The following is a 23465-nucleotide window of genomic DNA, read 5'->3' on the forward strand; positions in this document are numbered from 1 at the left end:
GACTTTCTTTGAGCTTATCCAAGGCTGAAAAGCATGCTCCTCCATCACAAAAGCTCTCCTTCCCCCCCAAACCCAGTGTTAGCCCCCTAGCCTTCTAAGCATCTCTACCCTTCTCCTTTTCTTTTTCTAGCAAGAAGTGGTGGGGTCCTCAGCAAAATGTGGAGAAAAGCACGTGAAGAAGAGACAAAAGAACTTGCCAGGTTGCAGTAGCTCTTGGGAAAACAACATTCTTCTTTGCTCTCACAGGCATCGCACTGTAGCATACTATTACTTGTGCATGATGGAGACAAAGATGGAGGAAGGGATGGATCAAATCAAATGTCCTTCCTGTCTCCTCCCCATGAGCTTTGCCTCTGCCACTAGGTAAGGAAAAGGGAGAGTGTTTTGGGAAGTGAGGGGTTGGCATGAGAGATTTGGGGAATGGAGATGGCTGATGAAGATGGAAGATAGGAATCCTTTGGCTCAGATTTTGATCTGATCCCAGAAGAGAATCCCGGACCTTTAACTTCAGCTTTTATAAGCACTCAAATTCCGTCTCTGACCCTGACTTGGGAGACAGTTGTGGGCAACTCTACTGAAAATATAAAGCCACTTTAAACTGAGTCAAGCCACTGGTTAATGTAGTGCGGTGTTTATTCTGATTAGCAGTGACTCTCAAGGGAGCCTTCTCTGCCCTGTTAGCCAAGTTCCTTTTACTGGAAATGCCAGCAACTGAATCTAGGGCTTTATGTGTGCAAAGCATATGCTCTTTCACTGAGCTATAGGCTTTGCCTTTTCATATGACCTAACAAACTTTAAGAGGTACAGCATAGCTGCTTTTTAATTTTATTTTTTTAGCAAAAGCTCCCATTCTTTCCTTTACATTGTTTCTGAGCCTGTCTAATTAAATAGCAGAGTAACATACGTTCCATTTATATAATCAGTGCTTTAACTTGGCTATGTTAGCAAAAAAACAACAACAAACCACCAGTCATTGGTTTTTCTTAAAAATACTCAAACTAAATGCATTTATTTATGTATTTACAACATGTATATCATGCCATATTACGTTTAGCTTCAAGGTGGCTTATATTCTCTTCACTGAGTATGCAGCTGGTTGATCAGTTGTCTAATTACATTGATCTATAAAATGTCGACATTGACATTACTATGCCAATTCAATTCTAGCAGTCAGGATTGTTTGGATTGTTTGCCTCACTTTGTTAAAGCAATCAGGACCCTGAGGAGATTGTTCTCATGAGCAGTGAAGATAGGACTAGAGCAGCTAAGTCTGGTCTTGGCTGCCCATGGGAACACAGGGCTTCCAGTGGCATTTCAGCAGCAAACCCAGTGCTGAAATACCAGTGGTTGATAAAATATTTTAAATTGCAAGATACAATTTAACACTGATATAAGATTTAATATTGAATAACTTCTCAGATATGAACCATTTATGTTCCCATTAAATCAACATCATCTTTTAAGCAGCATTTGCTGCTATATAGTAATTAACCAAAATAAGGGTCATCATAGAGATCAACAAGAGGAGTTTTCTAATGGGGTAGCCAATTCTGCTAAATATTAATATTTTAATGTAATACACTACCTTGTCAAATTTGCTTTCTAGTTTAAGAATCTAAGAACATTAAAAAAGAAGATGCTTATAGGGTCAGACCAATGCTCATTTAACAGAGCATGCCATTACACCTACTGTCCAACCAAATGCCTCTGGGGAGGCCACAAGCATGACAAGGATAAAGTAAAAAACCTGCTCTCTTGCAACTGGCATCCAGAGGCATATAGCCATCAAGACTAGTTGTCATTGAGCCCTTTCTAGTGTGCAGTGAAAGGCTTGAGGGCGGACTGCGGGGAAGATGGGTTCAACTACTTTCCCCACAAATTATCTATCCACTGTTGCTGGCTGTGCTCCCCGTGCACCCAGATGATTCTCCACTGGCCCAGGCAGCAGGGAGGGTCAGGGGCTGGGATGAGTCATCCTGGCCCCTGGAATGCCCATCATGCACCACGTGAGTGGCCCTCTCACCTCCCAGAGCTCTCCGCAATGTCTCAGCCACACAAGATCAGAAAAATGAGGTTAGGGGAGCACTTGCTCTCCTAAACTCATTTGAAAGGGAAGCTCGGTAAGCAGGTTTGCCTCCATGGTGCCTCCGGATTGGCCTGATCCCAGCGGTTCACACGTGCATGCAAAACCAGGATGGGCTTCCTTAAACTGGTTTTGCACGTGTGTGTAAATAGCCTCATTGATAGACTTGTCTTCCATTAATTTGTCTAATTCATGGGAAACAATGGATTCCTCTTCCAAAACCATCTAAGCCAGGGGCCATCACCACATCTTGTGGCTGCCATAAATTAATCATGTGTTGTGTGAAGAAGTACTTTGTTTTGTTCTTCCTAAATTTCCTGCCAGTCAGTTTCATTGGGTGAACTCTGGTTCTAGTGTTGTCAGAAAGGAAATTTCTCACTTATTTACATGTTTTCTTGGGCTAAGAAACTAAAATATTGTAACAACTATGTGCATTGCCTACCAGATGGAAATATATATGGTAATGTGGCCATAAAGATGAGCTGAAGCTGACATGTTGAGCAAGTGCCAGCCCTAATTTACTTGCCCAGTGGTACTTCCCCATTTTCCTTTCCTTTGGTCCTTGTTTCTCCAATCTCTCCACTACTTGGGAAACTTGCTGCTGAAGACTTACTCATCTGCACCCTCACTTTAAAAGCCCCTGCTTACTCCCCCTATTCCCTTCAGATGTACTTCCCTTCAGATGTATTCCCCCTCTTCCCTTCAGTTCTCTAACTCTAGAGAATGTGTCACTGTTTCCTCAAAATCCACAACAGGTGGTAATGGGGGGGGGGATTCTGGGGGTACAGCAGGAAAAAGTACATTTTTGGGATGAAGAGTAAGCTTTGTTTTTAGATGCCTGAAAGAGGAATTTTACATTAATGTGCCCATCCCAAACATATTTTCTGAGATAAGTCGCACTGATTCGGAGACACACACAATATATCCCTGAGAGCTGAGTAACCCTCAGTGCCATACTTTCACATAGCATAGTGCACTTCTGGGGGAAGAGGTTGTTGAAAATCATACCTTTCCCACATGAGTGTCCATCCTGTGTTAATCTGAAAGTAATAAGCAGCAACACTGGTGCTTTCTCCCTTACCACCAGAGCTTTGTAATTCAGGCTATCAACTAGGATGTCAACAGAGTTCATGGCCTTTACTATTATAAGGACAATAATGCATTGCACTGTTAAGAAATAGTGCACCTGATTTTGCAACATCTTCAATAGGACGCTTGGTGACATGAGCCATGAATCCAACAATGGAGAAGATAACGAAACCAGCAAACATGCTTGTGCAAGAATTTATGCAGCACACTATGATAGAATCCCTGAAAGAAAGAAAAGAGGGAAGTAACATGAGGAGGGATGAGGTTAAGATACTTTCACACCACTCCCACTGACAGAAAAGATGTTTATAATATTGATGCCTCTGTATGCTTAAGGCCAACTATTCTTCCCCCCCCCTTAGTCAATCTACATAATCTCTACTTAGTTGTTCCCCATTTGCAAAAATAACCCATTCCCTAGTCTATCTATTTTTAAGATTTGTATCTAAAGGTGCATAGGGAAATTCTAGTTATTCCTTGCCAACCACAGTTTTACCAACCACAGTTTAGAGTTTATGCAAATAGGAAATTGTGACAGGTCTTGCCAACCGTGACCCAAGTATCTGCTGTTGGCGAGAGTTTTTAGTGATTGGAGGGGTGGGGGTGGTTCAGAGATTTTGGGGGCTCGGAGGTTTGATCTACTCATTCCACTTGGTGACCTTTGCTGACCTTATTGTCCCTTGCCAATTTAAAATGCCTTTGAGTGATTTACGGAGGTTCAAAAATTTTCCAGAGGTTCGATCTGCTCATTCTTCTTGGTGATATTACAGGATTTTTGTGGGAGGTTTTAATCATTTTTTTTATTCCCCATCTTTATTTTTAGATCTTTTTGCAGTTGTGGCTCCCCTAACCCCCTGTTTCCCATAGACTTTAATGCCTCGCCAACTGCGAATCTGCCAAAGGTGAAGTTTTGCCAGAACGGAAACCTAGTGGTTGGTGATGGATGACTGTACTTAGTTTAGTTTTCATAGATTTGTAGCTAGATATATTACAACCAGGAACTGTCTCTGCATTCCTGTCCTTGCATGGAGGGTTGGTATTCCTACATGCCAAGTGGGGGCCTGCAACAAAATATTTCAGTTTATGCTAACAGGAGTACTCCTGTTCACATCTCCAGTCAGAAAGGGTTGGAAAAAAAACACCCATGTAATGCATCCCATCCCCTGATCCTAATGCTCACCTGCAGGATAATATAAGCTGTTAAGGGCTTGATCAGGTCAATTCCCTCCCCCATTTTCCCCATGACATTCCATAGATCATGGAAGATGCTGAGTCCTTGCCAAGCTGGTTTCTAGATATTTAAAAGATATCTTTTTAATAATACATAGCATCTGTATATGTATTGTATTGTATCTGTATTTCAAGTGTCCACATGAACTTCATATGAATTATCTTCTTGTAATCCTTACAACAAGCTTGTAAGGTAAGTAAATTTTATATTCTCCAAATCACTGATGAGGCTGAAAGGCAGTAGTTTGCCAAAGACCACTGAGTAAGTTCATGGCAGAGGTGTGATACAAACTGGGGAAGTTCTGATCTGCAGCTCTGTCTCCTAGCCTTTATGCTCCTTTGTCTTCTAGCCATTATGCTGCTCTAGCTTCTCATTTAATTTACAAATAAACATACTTCTGCCTATATGGGGATTTCCCCCATGTATGCAGAAACTACTTATTTTTTCATGGTCCTGTTTTGCTGATAGACAATAAGATCATTCACATGACCAGGGTGTGGGGTGGAGGGGGGGCAGAATTACTCCTACCTCCCCCACCCAGACTATCCTGTTCCTGCACAGCTTGCATGCCCATTAGGGCTGTGGACAACACTGGCTGGCCTTGTTTGGTTCTAATCTGAACCAGACCCAAACTGGACCAAGCCAGTTCAGTTTTGCACCCCCTCGAACCCCCCTGGTTTGGTTTGGGAGGTTCATGATTTTTTTTTGAATTTCTTTTTTATTTTACTCCCTCCCTCCGTGGGGCTTCTCTGAGGCCATAAGGGGGATCTCGAGAGGTTCCCCCTCCTTCGGCTGACCTCCATTATGTGGCAAATTGCCTGGTTTGGGTGGTTTTCAGCCTGTTCTGGGCCTTACCCCTGTGGCGGTGGCCATTTTGGAGGTCGCCGCACATGCCCAATGGGCCTCTGTGTAGCCTCGGTCATGACCCAGCCATGCAGAGGCCCATTGGGCATGCATGGCATGAGGGTGAGGCCTAGAACAGGCCAAAGACTGCCCAAACTGGGTGATTTACCACATAATAGAGGCTGGTGGGGGAGGGGGAACCTCAGAGAAGCCCCCTGGAGGGGGTGAGTAAAAAATGTCCCCCCCCAATGGTCAGGAGTGTGTGTTTCAGTCTGATAATGAATCAAACTGGGGTGGGTCAGTTCAATATTACACCATCGGACTGAACATGTTTGCACATCCCTAGTGCCCACATGACCAGTGCTCCTGGGACCTGCGTGGCCATCTGGAACCAGGGAAACACAGCCTGGCCTTCAGAAATCCCCCGGTGCACCGTGCGAGGAGTGCACACACATTGGGGAATTTCCCCACAAGCCACACCCTCTAGGTGGAACTGTGGCTGCTCAGGCTGCAGGTAGCCTGAGCAGACATACAACCAGGAACTGGATATAAGGGCACACCCATGCCCTTTTTACTTCAGTAATAGCTCATTGCAAAAACCTAGGCTACCCAGCGAGATGATCATAAGATGTCACAAAGTATGAATACAAAAATAAGGCAGGAGAAATGCATACAATGTGGAAGAGTAGTAATCAATATACCCCATAACATAAAGCCAATGATAGGCTAGAAAACATAAGTATGCAAAGAGGAGAAATCAAGCTCACTTGGTTTCTCCTCTGTGCATACTTATGTTTTCTAGCCTATCATTGGCTTTATGTTATGGGGTATATTGATTACTACTCTTCCACATTGTATGCATTTCTCCTGCCTTATTTTTGTATTCATACTTTGTGACATCTTAGATTATTTGTCACTTAAAACAATATATGGCTGCTCTTACTAGCCTTAACTAGTTAATAGTGAAGTTTGAATATATGGACTGATTATACTGTTCATTGAATATGTGTACTAGTCTTTTCCACTGCATTCACTTGTTCTATCAACATGGTTTTTTTGATTTAGGCTTCTTGACTTTACGTGTTCCCCTTTTGCATTGTGAATTTCTGTACCCAGCGAGATGGGCTTGATCCCAGCACTCAAGATGAGCAGCCCTACCTGGGTAGGGCTGTGCAAGCCTGGGTAGAGCTGCTCATGTGAACAGCCTCAATCACTCAAGTTCAGTGTTAGAAGGAATAATGATGTCCAGCCTGCATCTCATCTCGAAGGTCCAGTGTTAGAGACCGGACATAACCTTCACTAATACAGTTGCCACATTCAATCCAGTTAGGACAGTGATCTTGGATTATCTCTAGTTCCATGTGTTAAATGGGAGAATATCAGTTTAGACTCCTCAGGGACTCTGTGGCTTGGGTTAGACCTTCTATATCTGTTGTCTTTAGGATGGCAGGTTAGCAATTAATCATAACTGCTTTGAGCTTTTTAAACAAAATTGTTATTAATTAATTAATTAATTAATTAATTAATTTAATAGGTGGTGTTACCTGTAAACATTGTTGTTAAAAGGGTTGTAACTTCCAAGAGCAATCAATGAACCAAGACCCAGACCATAAGAGAAAAAGATCTGTGTGGCAGCATCAAGCCAAACCTTATGATAAAAGACAAATACACGTATATAAGGTTATGCTTAGTGGCTTATAAAGAATTTCAGATGTGAAACTATTATAGCAGTAAATGTATAACAGTATTGTTATTTAGGCTACAAAACCTGAATGCTTACCTCCGAGTCTGAGAGCTTTTCAAACTTTGGTGTTATATAAAATAAAATGCCTTCTTTTGCTCCAGGTAACGTTACTCCACGGAAGAACAAGATAATCAGCATGACATATGGATATGTGGCAGAGAAGTATACTACCTAGTACAAAGAATGAGATGCATAGTGTAGGAAAAAATGGACATATTGCATTATCTCTAAGTGACTTTAACATTGGACTTCAGGAATACAGTGGAAAATCAAACTAGTTTCTTGTAATGTTGTACAAATCTGAAATCTGGGAAATAGGGTGGAGGGCTGCAAGGAAAAAACCAGCATGCACATCTGAAAATAAATACATCAAATGATATTCTGCCTTCTTACATGCTAGGAGTATGGACTCAGAAGGTCCTACTCACAATGCAGAATGCAAACCAGCTCCATGCTCAGTCTTCCCCTCAGATCTGAGGGAGGGCCATAGATCAGTGTAGAGCACATGCTTTGCATACACAAGGCCCTAGGTTTAGGTCCTGGCATCTCCAAGTAGGGCTGGAAAAGTGCCCTGTCTGAAACTCGGGATTGATGTCAATCAGTGTAGGCAACACTGACCTAGATAGACCAATGGTCTGTTTCAGTGTAAAACAGCTTCAAATATATTCCCTTGTTCTATCTGCAGCCTTCACCTTATTTACTTATTTATATTCTCCCCTGCCCACCACTTACTTACTTTTAACTGCCTTGTAACTGTTATTATTCATAACAATATCATCTTGTACAGCTCATGTAATTCAATTTTTATAGTAATAAGATAAATATATTATAGGCTTCAATCAAGTCTGTGTAGACAGAAATGGGAATCAGCAAACGTCACCCCCTTGCATGGATGGAACCTCTTCTGTTTGTAAAAGTACTAGTTGGGATCCAGTCCTTATTATTTACTTTTAAATTACAGGGGCATCTAAAAGTAAAAACAAGGCTCTAGTATTTGTAGTACAAAAATGCATCATTATCTTGGAAAGATGTATCAGCAAGACTTATCTTGATAAATAAAGTTTTATAATATTGTACTGATTCAGAAGGGAACACAACCATGTATGGATCAACAAGATATACTCTTACCTTTCCTGTCCAGCCTACCCCCTTCCAGATGCAGAAATACACTAAAACCCAGGCAATTGCTAATGTAATTGCTAATGGCCAACGGATCTGGCCTGGTTTTTCTAGTCCATCTGTCATTTGGTGCATGTTACGTCTGAAAAAGAGAGGAAGTATATCAACATATCTAATCTAGCTGTTTTGGACACATAGTAAGAAATAAACAACATTTATTCATAGGAACAAGAAAAGTTCTTCTTAGCTTACTCCCAGAATTCCAGAACAGCACTTGTCATGTTGGTGGTGTTTGCTATACTGTAATTAGAGAAACAGCGCTCTGTGTTCCAAGGGTTATCACAGTGTCTCCATGGAAGATTCTAATTAAGAAAGGACAGAGGGGTTGGGGATGGGTGGAATGGAGAGAACAATTAAAATATCAATATTTTAAGAGTTAGCATAAAGTCAACCTCCAGTTCCTGCAGATCCCCTGCTTCAGCTGCAGCCCTCTGCACCCTATCTCATGCTGTTCAGGAAGGTCCTCTGATTTTTGGGACATGGAAGGGCAGATTTTTGGGACATGGGGGTCTACAATGAGCAAGAAGGGACAAGAAAGATAAAATGAAGTTTGCCTGTGCTTCCCTGGATCCACACCTATATATGTGAACTTTTGAAGATTCAAAAATATACTCTATTAACAGACAGGAAGGATTACCTTTGATCTAATCTTTCCCCAGTATTTTAAATTTACTATTTGGGAAAAATTAAACATATCCCCCCCCCCCCAAAAAAACACGCCTAATGTGAAACACAGGGTTTTTGTCTTCTGTTAACATTTGGTCTCATATACTGAGTCAGACCTTAGGTCCATTTAGCTCAGTATTGTCTACACAGACTGGCAGCAGCTTCTCCAAGGTTGCAGGCAGGAATCTCTCTCAGTCCTATCGTGGAAATGCCAAGGAGGGAACTTGGAATCTTCTGCTCATCCCAGAGTGGCTCCATCCCCTGAGGGGAATATCTTATAGTGCTCACACATCAAGTCTCTCATTCATAGGCAACCAGCGTGGACCCTGCTTAGCTAAGGGGACAAGTCATGCTTGCTACAACAAGACCAGCTCTCCTCTCCTAGACCTCCTTTTTGTGTATAAAGTAGTGTAAGCTTCATGCCACTGTTTATGTGATGCTTTGCCCAGAACAATGACGTATGGGTGTGCTGAATTTAATAAAGCCAGCTAATCTCCTCTCTCCAGCCCCAACAAATTGGCTGCAACAGCATGGTTGCTAGAATCATAGAAACAGAAAATGGTGTGTGTGTGTGTGTGTGTGTAACTTTCACTGCTCAAGGGACTAGCACACTTTCCTGTTAACATTCACTAGGCCCCATTATTTGTTATTTTCTCTGTGCTCTGCATCACCTGACTTTAATTATTTACCTCTATAAGCTCAATCCTTTCCAAATTACACATTTTTAAAGTTCTTCTAACCAAAACTAGTTATGTGAACAAAATATATTGTAACAACTACTTGGACTGTAGTTCTTCTGTGCATGGAGACAATGCTTCTGCAGAGTGCTAGCAATGACCGTCGAAATAGAGGGTTCAAATTTCAGCTCAGCCATAGACTCACCAGGTGGCCTTGGGCAAGTTACTAAACCTCAGCCTCAGTTCCACTTCTGTGAAAATGGGAATATGAATGATTCATCTCACAGGCTTTTGTGAGGAGGAATGAGGAATGCAAAGCAGTTTTCAGACTAAAGGTATTCTATATATCATTTATAATGGCCTATAGAATGACCTGAACGAAGCCCATTTTGTACCACTGGCTCCTTGGGTGATTTTCTGAGATTAAGACGAATGGATGTCAGTAATTTCCATTGGGGCCATTGGATGCTACCTACATATTTCATGTCATGGTAAAAGCTAGACACCAATTCCTACTTAGTTGGTCAGAAGAGCCTCAGTAACCAGCCAAAGGTGAATATTAGGGCCACTGGGACACAAGGCGATGATTAAGGAGCATAACTTCCAGACTGAGAGCGGAATCTGAGAGATGCAGCATGCTATACAGAGATTTATTTTCTTGGTGGCTTTCTTTATTATTTGATTGATTGATTGATTGTTAAATTTATATACCGCCTTTCATTAAAGCAATCCCAAGGCGGTTTACAGCAAAAATTTAAACACAAGATGGTAAAAAAGACACAATTAAAATATTAAGTGAAAAAAAATATTAAACTAATCTGATTAAAAATTTAAAACAAAAGCATAAAGGCAATACAGACTATAAAGAGCAGCAGCAGAGAATCAAATAAATGCCTGGGCAAAAAGCCAAGATTTTACACTTTTTCTAAAAGCTGCGATGGAGACCGGGAAGAAAAAAGCCACTGGGAGAGCATTCCAGAGTCTGGGGGCAACAATAGAGAAGGCCCTGTCCCGCGTGCACGACAACCGAGCCTCCCTCATTGTCGGCACCTGGAGCAGAGCCCCCTCAGATGACCTCGTTGAGCGGGCAGCAACCCTTGGGAGCAGGTGGTCCCTCAGGCAGGCCCAAACCGTTAACACATTTGTATACCACCCAAAACGCAAGTCTCTTTATAGAACATATTTGGATCTGTTCTACAAATCCACAGTTATAACAAAGTTAATGGACATACTCATAAGAGGAATATGTTGGAAATGCTGCAGAAAACTCCTGTAAGAGTCAGTTGGATGGCTCCTAACATTGTGTACGTGTTTCCCCGCACAAGCAGAAAAGAAAGTGACAGTGTGTATAGAATCATGAATAGGAACTGGTAAAGTGCAATGAGGACCTTTCTATATTATCAGGAAAAACACACCACAATTGTATTATATGCTTCGCACAGTACTTCCAGAAGACCATCTTGAACCAATTACAAACAAATTTGGCCTGCATACTAATGGTGGTAGTGGTGGTGGTAGGCTTCACTTGGTGTTCAGTGATAGCCATAGCCATGTCACCATTCACTTACCATCAGAGGCGTAACTAGGGAAATCGACGCCCGGGGCAAGCAGTGAAATGGCGCCCCCCCACCGCTCCCCCCGCCCCCCCACATACTACATTATACTTAGGTTTTTCCTCACAAGCGCCCGCCGCCGCTGCCAAGCCAGGCCACTGACTGGCCGCCAGGCGCCAGCAAAGCAATGCGGGGGGTGTGTGTGCAGGCAGCGCGGAAGGGACCGCTTGTGGGGAAGGGGGCACCGACGTGCTCCCTTGACTGCTGCAGCACTGCTGCACTGAGCAGGAAACATTTGTATTAACAAAAAATTTAAAATTTTTTTAAAAAAATTGGTCATGGCGGCACCCCCCACGTGACCAGAAAAGATGGCGCCCGGGGCACGTGCCCCCCCTGCCCCCCCTATAGTTACGCCTCTGCTTACCATATTTTAAAGCCTAGCTCACTAATTCCCAAACTGTGTCTGAGGCACACTGAATAAATCAATTAAACAATTTGAGGCTTGTGTGAGCCAAAAGTGCTCACTCACACAGGAGGCATTCTGTCTCTGAATTTCCGAACGATGCACTGATCTGAACTTTGTTTCCTTCCAATCAGCCTTTGCTGTGGAGAGATCATTCTTCTATTTCTCTGCACCAGATGTGATTGGATCATTTTGGATCATTCATTCATTACTGACACAGATAAAAAGCAGAATTGCCTTCAGAGGAGGCACAAATTGAATGGCTCATGCAAAAATAGAGTGTGTGTTTCTCTGAGAGTCATTATTCAAACTACATGTTATTTTGAGTGTGTGTGTGTGTGTGTGTGTGTGCAGGTTAATAGCAACCAGATCAGGGTCCCAGAGGACAGATCATGGTAATGGTGGGGTGGGTGGCTAGGGAGGCTTTAATTCTATTGCCTGCTATGGTCCCAATCTTTGGCTGATGGCTGGAAGAGAGTTCATTCTTGAGAGATAAGCTGTTGTAAGAAGGAACTCTCTTCTGGCCTGTTAGCCAAAGAAGCACGACTGCTATGCCTGCCCTTGTATGATGTAATTTTATATATTATTGTTGAAGTGGGGGGGGGTCACAATATCAACAAAATCTGAGAACCTCTGTCTTACAGTATACAGCCTCCAAGATAAAGTTTAGCCATAATGTCACATAGTTAATCATTTACAGGTGAAACTCGGAAAATTAGAATATCGTGCAAAAGTCCATTAATTTCAGTAATGCAAATTAAAAGGTGAAACTGATATATGAGACAGACGCATTACATGCAAAGCGAGATAAGTCAAGCCTTAATTTGTTATAATTGTGATGATCATGGCGTACAGCTCATGAAAACCCCAAATCCACAATCCCAGAAAATTAGAATATTACATGGAACCAAGAAGACAAGGATTGTAGAATAGAACAATATCAGACCTCTGAAAAGTATAAGCATGCATATGTATTCAGTACTTGGTTTGGGCCCCTTTTGCAGTAATTACTGCCTCAATGCGGCGTGGCATGGATGCTATCAGCCTGTGGCACTGATGAGGTATTATGGAAGACCAGGATGCTTCATTAGCGGCCTTCAGCTCTTCTGCATTGTTTGGTCTCATGTCTCTCATCCTTCTCTTGGCAACGCCCCATAGATTCTCTATGGGGTCAGGTCAGGCGAGTTTGCTAGCCAATCAAGCACAGTACACTGTATACTTTTCAGAGGTCCAATATTGTTCTATTCTACAATCCTTGTCTTCTTGGTTCCATGTAATATTCTAATTTTCTGGGATTGTGGATTTGGGGTTTTCATGAGCTGTACGCCATGATCATCACAATTATAACAAATTAAGGCTTGACTTATCTCGCTTCGCATGTAATGAGTCTGTCTCATATATCAGTTTCACCTTTTAATTTGCATTACTGAAATTAATGGACTTTTGCACGATATTCCAATTTTCCGAGTTTCACCTGTAGGTGACTTCTCCTTTCCCCTCCCAGAATGAGTTTGAGCTAACTGCATGCTAAGATCCTCACCTGAGAACATACTCTGTGTCCCACTAGCACCTGAATTATGAAGGATGAATACCCAGGAGAGGGACTTTTCAATAAAGTTGCCCAGGCATTGGAACCATTTGTCCTAGGAGATATGCCTGGCTCCAACCCTGCATGCTTTAAGGTACCAAGTCAAAACACTGCTGTTTAAGCCAGTGTATGTTATGTAAACACTGAGGCAGTTTTAGTCATCTACTGCCAACATTTTCTCCTAGGTGTCTGCTGATATACTGATTGCTGTGTGTTTTACATAAATTTTTTTTATGAATTTTGAGTTGCCTTGATTGTCATTTATGGAAATAAAGCTGGAATAGAAATGTTTTAATAAAATAAAATAAAATAAAATAAAATAAAGGTGGTGGTGGTGGCCACAATTATATGCACAATTATATGGGAGTAAACCCTAGTTAATTTAATGGGACTTTCTTCAAAGGAAGTATGCGTAGAGTTGGGCAGTAAAGTTCATGTCTTTCTCTCAGTTTCTGGCTCTCTCTTCTCACAGGCTGACACATGTGCTGTTCATGGTGAAACTTCACCAGTACAATGCAATATTATATAAATTATTTACTTTCTTTATTACTCTCATTTCTTTTTCCATGTAAAGGCCATAGTTGGGGAAAGAAGAATAAAAGATCTGGGTCGATCAATAGGAAACAATAATTAACACCCAACTGGATCTAGCCTGGATCCATTGTAAACAATTGAACAGACTGGCTGTTACATTTAAATCTGATCAAATCAAGCAGAAATATAACATCTAGATCAGGCCTTTTGGTTTAATATACTATGACATGTTAAATATTGTACAGTTGATAAAATGTATCTGAATTGAAGGTTTCAATATAAAAGAAGAAAAGTCACTCACTGTGGTAAAAGAGTTGTATAAGTAATATATGGCCCAGGAAATAATCACAATGTAATAAATATTAAGCCAGAAGGACAGAACAGCAGCGGCTAATCCCACACCTGCAGCAGAAAATATGACAGAGTTAACAGTTCACTCTTATTAGCAGTGGAGCTTCAGAATATTACAGGGAAATGGTAATACTTTGAAAGGTTTAACCTCAAACATGTTAAAATTACTTTGTGCTTTGGTAATTTTTTATTATAATGAAAACTGAATATTATGATCATTCCTCACATAGCAGAATTTACTTGAGGTGTAGTTTGGGACACCACCATGTGCCTTCTTTATGAGGGTTAAAGTGGTGTGTGAAATAGCACTTGCTGCTTGTGCTGAAAAAGTTAGGAAACGACTATGGGAAGAGGGAAAGAAACAGGGATCACAAGAAGAAGGGTTACGTTCACTGAAGCCAGAAAACACAGGTTGTCAGTCAAAAGAAAAGAGGTGGAACTTTAGAAAATGGCCTTCACTCTATTACCAGGTGAACTCCTAATGTCTTGAAAGCGTAAAAATGAGATGCAGAAAAACAGACTTTGAGTATAGTGTGTTGGAAGACAGGCAATGTGCTATGGATTTATATGGAAAGATAATGAAAGGAGAGCGTAGAAACCTCAGCTCAAACTCCTACTCAGATAAGTGACTGAACGATCCTGGCGATCAAGTCTTTCACACTTCAAATCAGGAGTAATAGAACCTATGTCTCTCATTTGCCATCAAGGTACGTGAGAAAACGTTACAAAGTTCTTTGAAGTCCTATATAAATGCTGTTTTGATATCCATACATAATGACATATATAACAAGCATTAAATAAACACCAATATAAGAATAATGATTATGAAATTCACTGGGTAGTTTATTTCATCTGAAATCATCTCAGGTACCCTGAAAAAAGTATCAGTTCTCTCCTTATTTTAGGAGCTCATGTCTTGTTCCCACAAATGCAGTCAGAAAGGAGAGAAAACCAGAGATTTCAAAATGTTTTGACAATCTGATATTTGTTGGGGAAATAAAAGGTGAAAATTTCACCTTGAGAGTGACAAGCTTCAGCTACTCATTCACAGATGTGTAGAAATTTCTTTTTCCACATTTTACAATGGTTTTTATGAGGGGGAAATGTGCTAGAGTATGAAATGTGGTGGCATTAATGTTGTAGCTTTAAAGCTTGAACTGAAGCTATTGGGAACTGAACTAATGCTGTATGAAACATGATTATGTATGTGGTGATGACATGAAAAGCTAAAGCACTATACAAGCCTAATCATAGGCTTGGTAAATCATAATAGGTCTGTGCTGTTACTATCAGTTTCTCTTCCAACTATTCATAACACTCTGTAGCTCAGGCTGTGTTACTGCTACAATTATTAGAATGTTCTTATTGGAATTCTCTGCCATGGGGTGTGGTGATGGTCACTAGTTTGGATGGCTTTAAAAGGGGCTTAGATAAACTCATGGAGGACAGGTCTATCAATGGCTACTAGTCTGGTATCAATGGCTACTAGTCTGGCTACTACTAGTCTGGTGTCTATAGGCCACCTCCATCCTCAGAGGCACAATGCCTCTCAATACCAGTTGCAGTGGAGCAACAGCAGGAGAAACAGTATGCCCTCACTTGTGGGCTTCCCAGAGGCATCTGGTGGGCCACTGTGAGAAAAAGGATGCTGGACTAGATGGGCCTTGGGCCTGAGCCAGGACAGGTGTTCTTATGTTCTTATTTATATACCACTTTTCAACAAAGGTTTCCAAAGCGGTTTACATAGAAAAATAAATAAGATGGTCCCCTGTCCCCAAAGAGTTCACAATCTAAAAAGAAACATAAGGTAGACACCGCCAACAACCACTGGTGGGATGCTGTGCTAGGGTTCAATAGAGGTTGGAATTACTCTTGAAAAAGAAGCTGAAGCTAAACTTATGTTATGTGGTATTTGTAAGTGAAGCCTTTAGTAATCAAGTACTTATAACATACATGACCTGAACTCTATTCATGTTAGCCCTGCACCATCACTTCTATAGACTGGCTGACATCCAGACTAACAAAGTGCAGGCACTACATGAGAAGCGCTAGTACTGTTGAAGGTTTTGACTAAAGCTGCACTGGTAACCATATGGTAACCATGCTTTCAGCAACCTCCCCTTTCCACAAAACACGTTTTTGTACATATTTCTGGGTGGCACATAATGCATCCTGGGGGCTCCCCTGTTGTATCAGTTGAAAACATCAGCAGCAGTACTGGTGCTTGTCTTGTAGCAAACGTGCTTTGCTATTCTGGATATCAGCCACTATATCAAACCTCAAGGGGACAAGGAGTGCATAAGTGTCTAAGATTGTCTTGGTGATCTGAAAGTACTGTAATACCAATCCTTCCCAGAAATAAGTTTATGCTGGTGTGGGGGAGGAGCCACAATGTAGACTCTTCCTATATAGTCCAGGGACTCTCATGTTCCTTGGCAGTTCTGAAAGAAGCAGCACTATAGGGGCTTCCATACCACTGGGGAACAGATTCAGGTCTAAATGGTAGCAAGAGATGGAAATTATTAACATGTAGCAATGTCATTCATTTCTAGCTAAGGACAAATGACAAAAGAGATGTTAATGATTATACTGAGTGTAAGAAGTATGGTCAAATACTAAACTTGGAAGTACTAGGTCAAGCTTTCTGGTTAGTAATGTAATTATTGGTTAAATTTGGCCCAGAGCAGCTAAATGTAGGAACCAAATAAAACTCATATGTGCATTGGCATAAGGGGGAAGGAAAAGTAGATGTCCATTAGCTCTACTTTTATAAAATAGTATCATTGAAAGTAGAATAATGATACTGAGGACATTGAGGAATTATGGGAATCAGGGCTATACAGATCTGAAATTTTGCTGAAAAGGGGGAAGAGGAGAAAATATGAAAAAGGAAAATTTCCAAACTACATTTGACTGTTGCATATATTCTACTGAACCATCCTTGCGTTACCTTGAGCTCTTAGTCTAGAAAGATTAGCCAATATTTATGTGATCAAGATAATTTATTTTGCAAGTGCAATAAAGAGCATAACTCAACAGAATCAACAGCTACTACAGAATTAACAGCAATTTATTTAATTCAACACTGTACCTTTGAACATTGGAGCAAGCTTCCAAACTCCCAGACCTCCTATGTTAGTATACTGGCCAAGTGAACATTCCAAAAGAAACAGAGGGACTCCAGCAAAAATTAAAGTAAGGAAATACGGAATCAGAAAAGCTCCTGAAAGGATATAGAAAATGAGCAGTGAAAAAAATTAACAGGTGCATCGTTAAGCAAGAATCCCAAAATTAAATTTTATCCTAAATACCACAGAAAGAAAAGGTATTTTTTTCTTAATGTTTATATTATGTTCTTTCTTCCATGTAGTTTCAGAATGTTATGAGGTCGTTCACATGACTATTGGTGTGGGCTGGGCGGAAGGCAAAAACCTACTTGTCTTCTCCCAGCCGACCAGAACCAGATCAGGGCTCCATTGCCCATGCTCCCACATGAGCGGTGTGGAGGCAAGCCAAGCACCAATTGGGAGAAGGCGGAAGGAAGCCAGGCCACCATGTATCCCACAATGTACTGCATGAGCAATGCAGTGCACTGCCTAGCCACTCCCCACCTCCACTGACTGTATAGTTAAGATGGCTGCCAGCAGCCTGGGAGTAACCGCTAGCAGCACAGAGCTGTACATGACCATGGAATGAGGTAGGAGGTAGGGATGTGTGAAACATTTCAGGTACAGAATGATCTGTACCCAAAACGGCCAATTTCAGGTGATTCGGATCTGAAACGAATCACAAATTTCAGCCCCCGAAATTTTTCAGAGCCGAAACAAAACACCCCCGTTTCAGCTCCAAATTATCTGTTGTTTCGGCCCTCCATTTTGTGGCCAATAAATGCCTTCTTCTTCCCCCTCCATTTTGAGCAATGACGTCAATTTGAATTTCCCGCCTTTTTGCCTCCCATTGACTTCAATGCAAAAAGGTCTGATGTGACGTCTACTCAAATTTCGGGTCCCAGGGCCAAAAGCGTGGGGTGGGGTGGTAGCGCCTAAAGGGTGGAGGCTACCACCCCAATTGCAGAGGGATTAGGCAGAAGGATGATTTTTGGTGAATTTCTGAAGTTTTAGTGTCTTTGGGGCAGATTGGGGGCATAACGTGGGATATGGGGGAGAAGAGTGGGGTGGGGTGGTATTGCCTAATTGGTGGAGGCAACCACCCCAATTGCAGAGTGATTGGGCAAAGGGCTGATTTTTGGTGAATTGTTGAAGTTTACGCGTCTTTAAGGCTTTTCCCCATTAGGTATAATGGAGGTTTCAGCAGCCCCATAAATGCACTTGGGGGGTGATGGGGGGCCAAGAGCGAGTGGTGGTGTAGTGCACATAGGGTGCCAACCACCCCCATGGGTTTCTAACCCATGGGCTACAGGGTTCTGTTGTTTCTTAGATGTTCTGAGTGTGGATTCATAGAATCATAGAATCCCATGAGTGTGGATTCATAGAATCATAGAATCCCATGAGTGTGGATTCATAGAATCCCATGAGTGTGGATTCATAGAATCATAGAATCCCATGAGTGTGGATTCATAGAATCCACACTCAGAACATCTAAGAAACAACAGAACCCTGTAGCCCATGGGTTTGAAACCCATGGGGGTGGTTGGCACCCTATGTGCACTACACCACCACTCGCTCTGGGCCACCCCAGCACCCCCCAAGTGCATTTATGGGGCTGCTGAAACCTCCATTATACTTTATGAGGAAAAACCTTAAAGACGCGTAAACTTCAACAATTCACCAAAAATCAGCCCTCCGCCCAAATCCTTTGAAAAAAATCTGGTAGCTTCCTTGCCCCTACCTTGCACTACCACCAACCCCACACTGCTCTGGGCCACCCCTTTCCCCCCCGACGTGAAGCGATACACCCTCCATTATACCTAATGGGGAAAAGCCTTAAAGACGCGTAAACTTCAACAATTCACCAAAAATCAGCCCTTTGCCCAATCACTCTGCAATTGGGGTGGTAGCCTCCACCAATTAGGCACTACCACCCCACCCCACTCTCTGCCCCAGATCCCACATTATGCCCCCAATCTGCCCCAAGACACTACAGAAATTCACCAAAAATCATCCCTCTGCCTAATCCCTCTGCAATTGGGGTGGTAGCCTCAACCCATTAGGCACTACCACCCCACCCTACTCTTTTGTCCCCAGGACCCATTTTTTAATCCATATCCAATTCGGATTCGGATCCGAATCGAATCAGGGGTGATTCGGACAGGTCAGATTCGGATCTGAAATGAATCGGGGGTGTTTCAATTCAGATCCAAATCGAAACACCAAAAATCTGAATTGCACAACCCTAGTAAGAGGTGTCCCCTTCTCCTCCTACCTCACTTTGTATCTGGGTAGTGGATCAGGGATACCCAACAATGGAGCAGCTGGATTAGGAGGCCTCCCGGTGGTGAAGACAACATGAGCTGCCTGGTTTAACTTTCTCCTACCGAAGTAGTTTGTGTCATGAGAACAACCTCAATCTCTAGTGAGGCTAGAGCCCACTCTTATTTACTTGTATAAGATAAATTAGGACGTTGAGCATTTTCCAACCAAAACACTTTTATGTATCACTGATTTTTCAGTCCCATTGATGGAGAGACTACTTTTACCAGGCCTCTTAGCTTCCATCATTGTGACCTAATTGCTGTAGGCGTCTTTGACACCAGTACCCTAGAAGTGTATGAATAAAACGCATATCTAGGGTTTACTTTGCTGTCATGCACTGTGAGCTGAATCTCACAATTCATGTGTATTTAAAATTACCCTCTGGTTGATTTTGAATGCTGTGGGTGAAAGCAGACTCTGTTTCATAAACTCTTATTACTATGGGAAGTACTTTGCTTTGTAGTAAGACTGAAAAGAAGCTACCAGTGCCATTGACCACCCTGAACTGGCTGTAGCACCTACCTTTTTAAAATCAGCTGTCTGTGCTTACTCTGGCAGTGTCTGCTTTCCTGTAGTAGACAAAAGCAGATGCTCACAGAGTAACTGAGGCACAACCACCTTCTAAATGCTAGATGCTGTAGCTGTTGCCTAGAATAATGATATGGCATTGTATGAAGCAGCTGTAGTGGTAGCTCCTCACTTTCCTCAAATCAGGGCATTAGGCCTTAGCCAGGGTGTGGTCCAAACAGGCAAGCTTAGGGTGTGATCCAGGATGTGGTCCAGTCAGGCAAGCAGATCAGGCTCTGAGGAGCCAGAGGCAGGGATGTTGTCAGGGTCATGCTAAGACTGATTCCAGAAAATAAAGGTGGGCTGAGGGGGAAAGCAAATCTGTTCCTGGTATGTGTAACAAGTTGCTCAGACTTACTGGACAGCTCTGAGGCCAAGGTTTTATAGCCCAAGTGATTGAGGATTAGCCTGTTGAGCTGGCTGACAATTACTTGCAGCCTTGACTATTACTGCAGCTCCCAGCACTGCAGTGCTTAGTCTGACTATGTATGCAGAGGAAGCAGACTGTCTATAGCACAGGAAATAAGGCACCAAGCCCTGACTGTGAAGTGTCCCAGTTTGAGACCCTCCTCCAGTGCATTACAGCAAAGAAAGTGGTAAACAAAGTGTCTCTGTTTGGGCTGCCAGATATTGCTGGAAGGCACTCTGCTCTGTCCCATAAGATTCTAAAACAGCAGGGTAGGAATTAAATTGATTAATTCTCAGTAACCTGTGGATTCACTCTAGGTTAACAAAATATTCAAAAATACCAGATAGTATTGAATAGAATTGTCATCCTTGACTGAAGTTATCACTTATGGTTAAGGCATCCTAGAGGGGTGCCTTGACAGCAAGTTGCGGAATTTATTTAGCAAGACTTGCTGAAAAGCTCTCCCATGTATTTCGTACAAAGATGTTTGGAGTGGCAACCTGTTCTCATTTGTTCTTCTCTGCTGCAGCAAGCATTTGATTGATAAGATTCGTAGAACTTCAGACTGAAAAGGAAGACTTGATTCTAATCTAAAACATTCAGCAGACTTGGTCATAAACTGAAAGATGTACCTCCTCCATTTTTCCCACAAAGGTATGGAAACCGCCACACATTCCCTAAGCCAATTGCATAGCCCACACAGGACATCAGAAAGTCAAATTTTCCCTTCCAGCTGTCTCTTTCTGGAATATCTCCTTTTTTCTTCTGCACCTTCACTACCAGTGTCTTAGGCTTGTCATTGGTGATCGAGGCATCACTGAGTTCTGTGGAAATTTGCCCATCAGCAACTTTTGTTCCATTTGTTGCCATGTCTCTAGGTTTAGATGGAGAGGCTCTCGCAGCTGGACGAGAAATGTCAGCACCAGTCCACGTGGACAGCAGCTTTGCGGCTCTTGACGACCCAACTAAGGATTTATGGGATTGTTAAAATAATAAGAGAGGATGTTCCAGGGCGTTAAAATCCAAACAGATATCTTGTAACAGGAGTCTGTATTAATCTGTAAAATAAGAGTAGGATTTTTTAAAATTAGGGATCGTATAGAAATCACGCACAAGCAGGTAAATTCAAAGCTTTCTAGTAAGTCTTCAAAAGTATCCATACAATTATATTTCTTTGTTACAAATTGGAGTCTTTTGGAGTGATTTGGAATTTAATTATTGATTTTCATGAAAACTGAACATAAAGAAATTAAGAAACAAAGAAATGCACAAATCTATGTTTTTTCAAAGCATGTATTTCTTTGTTACATTCAGTTGTTTTTAATAAAGAGTATTTTTTTATTTGCTAAGTGACACCATAGGCCATTGAACCAAACAAAACAACAGCCAATCTAGCTCAGTCATGTGCAGCTCAAAACAAAGCCTGGTCACCTATAACTTAATACATGAACATCACTAAATAAAAAGGTCTCCCTTACAGTCAATTACTATAAAGAAGATATTTCAGAGGAAGCAACAGTCATAAAATGGAGATGAAACACCAAAAAATTCTACTTGATAAAATGTCCTTTTCAAAGCTTGGACTATGAAAGGTTAGCACTTTCCCCAGAAATGTATCTATTTTTTAAATGTTACCCTATCTGAGTAACCATCATACACATTATTAAGTCATTACACATGGGAACCGCTCAGCAAAAAAACAGCTGAGAATTATGTAATCTATACCAGTGTGCAATTATTTTGCTCAGCATTTTTAAAAAATGATATTCCTATTTTAACAATGTAAGAGGCAAAGAGGAATATTCAGGTCTAACTCTGTATTGTAACTAGTCTCCCTGGGTTTGCATTTATATTAACAATTGCATTTATAATACAGGTTTCATCTACAAAGCAGCTAGACAGAAGCCAACCAGGTACATGGCTATGGTGGAGCATGGGGAAATGGCTGTCCTCAGGCTGCCGCCACTCATAATGCTTAAGTTACAAATAAGTATGGGATGCCTTGGCTGGGACAAGGATTTATAATATCACTGAATAACACTAGGAATAATCCTGCTGTGAAGAAGGCAAAGCAAAATTTTCTAGCACCACCTACTGAGGAAAACAAAGATGTGCAAATGTTGCATTGCTATTTTATATCAATATACTGTATTGAGAGGAACCCAACTTCATCCAGTATTCTTATTTATTTATTTAACAACACATTTTAATACCACCCCATATGGAAGTCTCTGGGCAGTTCACAACCAATTAACACAATTAAAACAGTTTAAAATACAGAGAAAAATTCTAAAACCTAAAACTTTAAAACTATAAACTAAAAGCCTGACTGATGTGTTGATGCCTTTGCTTTCAAGCTTAAAATGAAGTGTATATTAATTTGCACATCATGAAATTTCCAAACATCACACATAATAATCTCCTGAAAATAAATACATGTATGCCTAGGCTACAGGGGCAAAGTAGAATTGTCCTAGGTAGATGTGGTCTCATGTGACATTATAATACTTAATTTGAATGCTGTGTCTCAATTGTGCAAAGCACTTTACATGTATTATCATGCTCCTCTCCAGACCTTCTATATTGTGTAAAATTAAAACATAAGTAAAACTACAACAAACGTTGCAACGTAAACATGTCAGCCTCAGCGTTTCATGTTCCACTGTTTGAAATCTGCATTCTTATATCTGAAACTCTCCCCAGTCAAATCAAACACCTAGTTAGCACATAGTGGGAGGGGGAGGGAGAGGGGAGGGGGAGAGGAAGCTGGTAACACTCAGCTTTGCCTGCTTAACACTAACAAGGAGAACAACAGTTAAGGGGAGGAGGGTAAGAAAGCAAATTCCTTCATACACCCTTTAATGACCTATGTAGCTCAGAGTTTCTTTTAGTTCTTCCTTGCTGTTAAACTCAAGTTTCAGTTTGTCTAAATATAACACTTCCCTTATCTTTCTTTTAACTGTGCAATGTTCTGACTGCAAAATGATTACTTCGAATGGCATTGTTATTCCATTATGTTTATTTTTCATATGTGTAAACCATGGTCTTTTCCAGTT

General features: G+C 41.5%; 1 protein-coding gene across 2 annotated transcripts in view; it reads right to left on the reverse strand.

The window, feature by feature from the left end:
- SLC6A1 (solute carrier family 6 member 1) overlaps window positions 1-23465 on the reverse strand; it is a 174685-nt gene that overhangs the window by 34807 nt on the left and 116413 nt on the right. For both annotated transcript variants that reach the window (XM_053295472.1, XM_053295473.1), the window contains exons 2-9: window positions 21042-21467; window positions 17093-17224; window positions 13952-14052; window positions 8362-8471; window positions 8119-8251; window positions 7027-7161; window positions 6791-6894; window positions 3270-3394 (exon numbers count right to left, since the gene is read on the reverse strand). In XM_053295472.1, coding sequence (XP_053151447.1) covers window positions 3270-3394; window positions 6791-6894; window positions 7027-7161; window positions 8119-8251; window positions 8362-8471; window positions 13952-14052; window positions 17093-17224; window positions 21042-21279 — 1078 coding nt within the window. In that variant the 5' untranslated portion in view covers window positions 21280-21467. The remainder of the gene's footprint in view (window positions 1-3269; window positions 3395-6790; window positions 6895-7026; window positions 7162-8118; window positions 8252-8361; window positions 8472-13951; window positions 14053-17092; window positions 17225-21041; window positions 21468-23465) is intronic.

Source organism: Hemicordylus capensis, chromosome 2 (genome assembly GCF_027244095.1).
Source record: "Hemicordylus capensis ecotype Gifberg chromosome 2, rHemCap1.1.pri, whole genome shotgun sequence".
NCBI lineage: Eukaryota > Metazoa > Chordata > Lepidosauria > Squamata > Cordylidae > Hemicordylus > Hemicordylus capensis.